Source organism: Octopus bimaculoides, chromosome 5, assembly GCF_046866305.1.
Source record: "Octopus bimaculoides isolate indiv1 chromosome 5, ASM4686630v1, whole genome shotgun sequence".
NCBI classification, from domain to species: domain Eukaryota; kingdom Metazoa; phylum Mollusca; class Cephalopoda; order Octopoda; family Octopodidae; genus Octopus; species Octopus bimaculoides.
This window is the reverse complement of record NC_142932.1, coordinates 24,524,928-24,533,076: the sequence shown is the minus strand read 5'-3', so window position 1 is coordinate 24,533,076 and position 8,149 is coordinate 24,524,928. Positions and strand designations below refer to the sequence as shown.

The window sequence follows — 8,149 nt, the reverse complement described above, 5'->3', positions numbered from 1 at the left end:
ATATATATATATATATATATATATACTCACATGGATATAGGCCTGCATACTCAAACATATATATGTATACACACACACACACACACACACACACACACACACACATATATATATATGTACATATATATGTATATATATATATATATATATATATATATATATATATATATATATATATATATATATATATATATATATGTATATAACCACATGTGAATCGTTGTCGACTTTTTCCCCCCGTCTTCCTTTTCTATTGGACTTTCCTCTGTTACTGAAGAAGAGCTTTACTCGAAACATTAAACCACCTTTCTTTCCTTCTCTGAGCGTCTGCTAATACTTTACATGTACCACGTCCTCTGGTTGTTTTTTGTGTTTGTTCTTCGTTTTTTTTTGTGTGGGGGGGATATATATATATACACACACACATATGTAGGTACACACATATGTGTGTATGTGTGTACCTATATTTATGCATGTATGAGTATGCGGGCCTATATACATGTGCGTAAAAAATATATCGATCAGCGTAAACAACATAAATAAAGAAAATAGAGAATCTGATTGATGGTTGACAGAATAGGTGGAGCTTCGAAGAAAATATCTTTTTCCATTGAGTTATGTCCTTTTATCTCTAAGGTTAAATATCACCTAGTGATTTAAATTCAAAATAAGCGGGATATGACCATAGTTTTCATTTTTCAACAAAATTTGTTTTCCTTTTTCAACTTTCAGTGTTTCTAGATGTTTGTTTCTCATCTGCAGCGTACAACTTTAGGTTGCCTATATATATATATATATATATATATATAAACCATTCATTATCCATCCACACCATTTGTAAATGAGAAAAAAAAAAGCAGTGAATAAGAAGGGGAGAACCGGTTTATTTTTATTTTTGTGACGCTTTGTACGCTACATAAACATACTTATTATGCATGAAGTTCAAACTAGGCATCCCTTCTTAACATTGGATTGAATAGTAGGAATTCTGTTCACAAGGATTGTTGTTTTGCGTATGTATATAAAAGAACTGAATGAATTAGACGCTTCGTTAGTTTGTTTACACGTAGATTGAAACAATTTGGTGATTCGTTAGTTTACTTACACTTGATGACCGAAAGCGGGCCAAAAGGAACACTTGTAATACAATAATTACGAAGGAGATATAAATACACTTCAAAGAAAATCTGACTTATTCAGTTACCTTTAAGTTTCTGTTTGTTTGATTCGTTGACATTTATTTGTTGTTGAAAGATATAAACTTTAGCTGTCACGAATGATCGTTATTATTGCTATTATTATTTTAGAAAGTTAAAGAAGTGATTTTAAATTCTCAATCGCAGAATAATGCTAATAATATAGTCTGAACAGGATAAACTATCCCTATTTTGCAGAGAAAAGTGTAGGTAGCTAGCTGTGGACTCGAACTCACATCCCCGTGATTACATGTCATGATGCTTTGACCGATTAAGCTAAACTACCCACTACAAATTCCTCTGCAAATTAAGATATATAAATCTCGCTTTATGAGACGCTCTCATATGTTAAATTCAAATTACGACAATTATTATTATTATTGCTATCATCATCATCATCATCATCATCATCACTATCATTATTATTATTATTATTATTATTATTATTATTATTATTATTGTCATCATCATCATTGCTTTGCTTACAGGTGTTTACTTCGCCTCCGCGAAGGTTGGCTGAATTTTATTGGAAATAATGTTTACTCTTGTTAATTCTTGTCGGATAAAGCTTCCCTAATTCGCTAGTGAAGAGGGAGTCCGCCAGACTTGTTCGGGGGTGCCTCTTGACAGATGTTTACTACAACTGGCAGCAGAACAGAACAATTTCCACTACAGCGAAAAGACATGAGACGATGCCGCTGAAAAAGGACTGGAAAACTACAAGTGTTCCTAAGAATATTTTTATATCCATTTTGAATTCTCCCGCTAGAAAACACCAACCAGACTTTTATTTTCGGGGAGTTTTTCAATCTCCTTTATTAAGACCTTTGGGTAAGTTAAAGCAATTACTGTACAAGATCTAGGGCTTTTGTCTTTCATAATAATTTGCTGTTGGTTCTTTCTTATCTTCTTGTATGTATGTACATGCTTGTATCTCAGAGAATGACACCATTTTTTTTACCGGAGTCTCAGGGACATGTCTATATCCTGTTTCTACTCATAAAGTGCCTTCATTCTCTTGAATATTTTCAAAAAGATATATGTAATAAACCCAATTATGTCTTTTGACATATTTCGATGCAACTATTGGGAGGCTTGTCAAAGTTCTCATCAAACTAGTCACAAAGCGACATATCAGCTTTGTATTCAGAACATATTGTGAAATAAGAGATATTAGTCCAATGTCACAATTACCAGGTTTTCAGTCTTTCTTTTGAAGTCAAGTGTGTCTCGATAGGGCCTGTTCTATTCTGGTTTATCTAATCCGTTTGGGAATTGTACGCCGATGGACTTCAGTTCTCATATGACTCCTTGCAGAAAAATGCCTTACAATTTCGTAACGATACCTCGTCCAACTCTGTATCAGTTTTGTGTACTGTCTCGATGTGAACAATGCCACTTCCTTCATTCATTTTAGGAATATAAAAGCGGTGTATTTCGACATTTGTGTCATGCAGTCTAAATAATTTTATCAATCGTGTCAGAAAAAAAACAAAGCAAAATTGATCACATCTAAAAGGTTATTAAACAAAGTTAAAAACTCAGAAAAAAATGACATGATTTGGTTTTTCTCAGATGAGAAAAACTTTGAACAGGACCAGAAAATTAACAATAAATAAATGACAGATGCTTATGTTCAGACTCTTCTGAAGTTCCATCAGTCATATGTACAAAATTTCTGCAACTCTCATGGGTTTTGGGGCTATCAGTAACGAAGGATATGTGATACCTCGTCTCTTCTTTCCACAAAGCCTGAATAGAGAGAGTATACAATAGAAGGCCGTACGTATTTAAGCAGGACTCTGCACCATCCCATAAGGCTCAAAGCAACTCAAGGATGGATGGCTGACAATTTTCATGATCATATAACCCCTAACATTTGGCCTCCAAACTCACCAGATCTCAATCCCTTGGACTACTATGTGTCAAGCGCTTTTGAAAGAGAGGTCAATCAGCATCCCCATAACATCAAGGATTCTTTCAAAGTCGCCACAGTCAGTGTAATATGCAATATAAACCAGGGCCATTTAATTCGGGTATGTAGACGTTTCAGATCTTGCCTAGAATCAGTTACTGATGCTGAAGGTAGCTACATTGAATAAAATTATAAAGAAGATAATCTAGCTTATATGTACAAATTTTTCATTAATAAAGTCGTCCCCTGTTATACGTATGATTTTCTCAAAAGATATATTTGTTCTCTAATGACTTACTCACCATGTAATCCGAAATCATATGGGATCATGCAAAAAGGAATAAATTTAAACTTCAGCAGCAATAAGTATAGTAGCAACGATGGACACGTTTCAATCATGATAGCTGTCTCCAGCTAACAGAGCCAGTATTTACCAGGTCTAAGAGAACTGAGACATACAAATACATTGAATGAATGAACAACGATTGATTTGACAATTTAAAATAGTACCGATGTGAATATGTCCCAGCGACTCTTTCTGCATGAAGAATATAGAGCTGAGTGCATGTGACTGTGCGGGCGTGTGTGTATGTGTGTGTTTGTGAGTGAGCGCGTGTCTGTCTCTGTGTGTATGTGTTTGTGTGTGTCACATTAAAATTGTGAGCCAAAGAATCTAATTAATTAAAATTACAAGACGTTCATCAATGACACAACGTTTTGATATAGGCTTTCTCTCTTGTTGGTATAATTTCTTATCTAAATCATTGCGTTGTTCCAAGTTAATGAAAACCAAGTCATATTGCAATTACAGAAACTAACATTGCAAATGTGTTTGGGATTAGTTTCAGCATTATTATTTTACAGCATAAAACAGAGACATCATATGTTTCAACAGTTTTATTAACAAGCGCAAAAAGGATATAATGTAACAGTTGTTATAAATGTGATTGATACGTGTCACGAATATGAATTCAAAATCATTAGAAAGAAATAGAAATTAAGTTACAGTATTATGTAGTAAAATAGTCATTTTTATAATGCGAAAGGATTCATATTGGTTCAATCGATACAATAATGATTTTAATGCAGTAAAATAAAGTACAACTGAAGATGAATCGCCTGGTATTAAACTAATTTCTGGTTAATGGTCTATATATTTTTAGCAAAATTGCAATTTAATATTTTTAAAATAACAAAATCGGTTAATAAATTTAAAGGTAGAAGCAATTCTTATTCCCTGGATTACATTAATTTGTTTTCGCGCACAAAGAATGTGATTGAACGAGAGATTTAATTGCCATGTCTTTTACTGACATTCTATCAATCTTGCCGTTTCGCAGTATTGGAAATTTGTCGAACTGTCGAACATAATCAGGGTTTGATGATATATAATCGAAATCGTTTGGCTGAGGAAGATTTTCCATGCAGAATTGAAGAATATTTTTCTCATTAAATTTTTTTCCAGGTCTCATAATGACGCAAGCACAAACACTTAATCCATGTACCTCATCTGGTACAGGAACAACAACGATGTTATCAACGTCTGGGTGACCCAATATATGCTGCTCGACAAATCTAACCGATACTCTTCTAGCTGCCTTATGAATGTAGTCAACGTTTCTGCCTAGCAAAATTATTTCTTTATTTCCAGTCATTTTGCAAATGTCGCTTGTCTTAAACCATCCTTTGTCAAGAATTGATTTTCCGTCAGCATTCACTTTTGAGCACCATTTATTTCGTACACATAAATAACCTTCTTTACCGATATCGACAATTGTGTTATTATCGTCCACAATCTTAACTTCAGTATTAGGAAATGGTCGCCCAATTATTCCAGGAACATATTCTCCGATGTTGTCCTTGGTTATTGCCATTGATCCAACTAAAAGAGTTTCAGAAGTTGCATGATGGCAATCAATCAACGATGCCCAAGTTAAACCTTGTTTCACCGCGTCAAAGGGAGCTATATCACCACCTATTCCTATGGAAGGTACAACGTTTTCTCCTGTACAGAAACGTAAATCTGATGGTAGCATACTCAACCAAGTGCAACCCTCCATTTTCGAGATATCCCTCACTTTTGAAAAATCCTTTGGGCAGTGTAGGCTACGTATATCTGCTGTGACATATTTACACCCAAATCCGATATATTGGTAAGGATATGACCCTCCAAAGCCAAGATAACGGTCATTGAAAACTGCATCTTTTGCTGTTATATCATATACATCACAATACATCTCAGCACAATTAATAATATCAAAGCTACTATGAGTAACCCGCTTAGGTTTTCCTGTTGATCCAGATGTTTGTGTAATAATTGTGATATCTTCAGGGTCCACTCGAGGAAGAATTATATTTAGATCGTTCTTTACCTTTTCTTTCATCGCATCTAAAGATAAACCTTTAATTTCTGAATCTGTGTTTGCAACAGTAATAGCAAGACGCAATTTTGGGAAAGTTTCACTGATTACCGTGCCATCTTCTAAGATATTTGCTAGTTTAAGTAATTTGTTGTAAAATGTTGGCTCTGAGCCAAAAATTACTGCTACACAATCTTCTAGCATGGGTAAGAAATCGGCTTGTCCAGCAACCAGTCTCACTGAACACCCTCCTGCCATCATAATGCCGCTGTCATATGCCATCCACTCAACACAATTCGATACACAGAGGGCAATTCGATCACCTTTCTTGATTCCTTGTTTGACAAGGGCTTTAGCAATACTCTCTGTTCCATCATAGAGTTGTTTCCTTTACAAGAAAAGAAAAAAGTAATAAAATCCATCATGAAATTTTATGTATAGTTTATAAATATAGTTTACAAATATAGATTACAAATTCTATCAAAAATGATTTAGTAGTAAAATACCGAATGAGTGTCTAGGTATTAAATATTAAACGAGTGTGGAATTATTTTGATGTGATGGTTATGCCTTAAGCAAATGGAATGAAATAAACCCGAGGGGGATTAGATGCAAAAGTGAGAAGTTTAGCAGGCGATTCTCTGTGGGATCTCCTTCTCATCTAGTGTTTACTTTCCAAGAACTACTAATTTCTGGTATAGGGTGTATTTAAATAATTTTAAAGTAACTTGCAAATTTCGACTTTTTTAAAATCATTTGGTATCAATTAATGTCATTGTTGTATGTAATCGATCTCTATAGCAATAACATCTCAGCTAAACTATTGGTTTCCATCAAGTAAAAAACAACTTGATTCATACTATTTCAGGAGGTTTGTCCAAGGAAGGATGTAGCTGAACAGAGTGTGTTACAGGCTTTTGAGTTTTAGACTAACATAGAAATTGAAAACTACGATGCAGAAGGCTGATGTAGTGTTTCAATGGAATCTTTTAATCCTGCAAATTGTACCGAACGCTGTTCCTGATAAAATACTGAACTCAAATTTACTAACATCTCCAAGCCTTGTTAATTCAAATTTTCTAATAGTTAAAATGCAATATAGTGATGTCCTGTCAGATAGACTGATGCCTCTAAATCATGTAAAACTAAATCTGTGATGGCTCCAACACACTAAAAATACTTTCTGATCGAAAGTAGAAAAAAAAATCTGTCTTAAAAAATAGACAAAGAAAAAGAAAAGCGAAATAATAAAAAAAACACATACCTTGTTAAATGAGTTCTCTGGAGTTTGCTGTCATAAAAAACTATTGCGTCTTTTTCTGGATCTTCAATAGCCAGTTGATGTATTTTTTCTGGAATAGTGATAAAGTTGAGCGGGTGCCTGGAGAGTGCGTGACAGTAACTTGCCATTTCGCTGAAGGTTTGAACTTTCCGGGATCAAATTTTATTTTGTATGGTAAGCTGTTGATAAGAATTAGGTATATTTAATAATTAGATATTTGAGACGAATAAATCTACTGTATAAATGCAACAGTCTGACAAAAGTAAAAACAAGCTGTGATAATTGTGTTAAACTCTTGAAAATGTGTCTTAACTTATTACACAGAAAGATTTGATGTGCATAATAATCTTCCCCACGAGCCTATGTCTAAGAAAAAATTGTACGTATTTATTTTAATTTGTATGAATCTTAATATACTTACCTTTTTTCACGCACCATGTTCTATATACATATATATATATATATATTCTTTTGTTTGTTTTTGTCATTTGAGTGCGGCCATGCTGAAGCACCGGCGTTAATCGAGCAAATTGACCCCAGGACTTATTTTTCGTAAGCCTAGTTTTTATTCTATCGGTCTCTTCGCCGAACCGCTAAGTTATGGGGACGTAAACACACAACCATCGGTTGTCAAGCGATGTTGGGGGCGGGAGCAAACCCAGACACACAAACATATACGACGGGCTTCTTTCAGTTTCCGTCTACCAAATCCACTCACAAGGCTTTGGTCGGCCCGAGGCTATAGTAGAAGACACCTGCCCGAGGTGCCACACAGTGGGACTGAACCCAGGACCATGTGGTTAGTAAGTAAGCTACTTACCACCCGAGGTAACGGGTGTTTGGTACCAAATTACACCGGAAATGTTAATGGACGAAAAGGGGAAGGCAAAAAAGTAGTAGCAGTAGTAGTAGTAGTAGCAGCAACAGCAGCAGCAGCAGTAGTAGTAGTAACAGCAGCAACAGCAGCAGCAGCAGCAGCAGTAGTAGTAGTAGTAGTAACAACAACAGCAACAACAGCATCAATAACGATACAATAAAACCAAGCGACTTTTGAAAAAAGAAACAGGCCTTGATTCTAGCTGCCTAGGATTGTAACAATGTGATCGTCTCCAAACCTTTGTAAACTCACTAAGGAAATATTTTCATTCAGAGACTACATGTGGAATTCCCTCTTCACTTTCGCCATACATTCTACATAAAGCTCAAATGTTTTCTATATCTATATACTATTTTATGATGTAACTTGTTCTGACTGCTTCATCTTGTGCAATTAGGATCAAACAATCAGAAGACAGATGGCTCTATGCAGAATGTGTGGTGAAAGAGAAGAGAGAATTGTGCATAAATTCTCTGAATGTAAAATGCTTGGCCAGAGAATTTACGAAAATTGGTGACA

General features: G+C 34.8%; 1 protein-coding gene across 1 annotated transcript; it reads right to left on the bottom strand.

Moving 5' to 3' along the window:
• Positions 1-3,993: 3,993 nt before the first annotated feature.
• LOC106876416 (uncharacterized) lies at positions 3,994-6,932 on the bottom strand. Its single transcript, XM_052968090.2, has 2 exons — positions 6,736-6,932; positions 3,994-5,859 (listed from the first exon to the last, which is right to left on the bottom strand). The coding sequence occupies exons 1-2, from the start codon at positions 6,879-6,881 to the stop codon at positions 4,359-4,361; spliced, it is 1,647 nt and encodes a 548-aa protein (XP_052824050.1). The 5' UTR covers positions 6,882-6,932; the 3' UTR covers positions 3,994-4,358.
• Between the last annotated feature and the right edge of the window lie 1,217 nt (positions 6,933-8,149).

What these genes read in the sequence shown, in the direction of transcription:
- LOC106876416 (XM_052968090.2), bottom strand. Translation starts at nt 6,881, where the DNA reads ATGGCAAGTTACTGTCACGCACTCTCCAGGCACCCGCTCAACTTTATC. An exon ending in CAGAGAACTCATTTAACAAG is followed by an intron (nt 5,860 to 6,735) that starts GTATGTGTTTTT and finishes TTTCTTGTAAAG; the next exon opens with GAAACAACTCTATGATGGAA.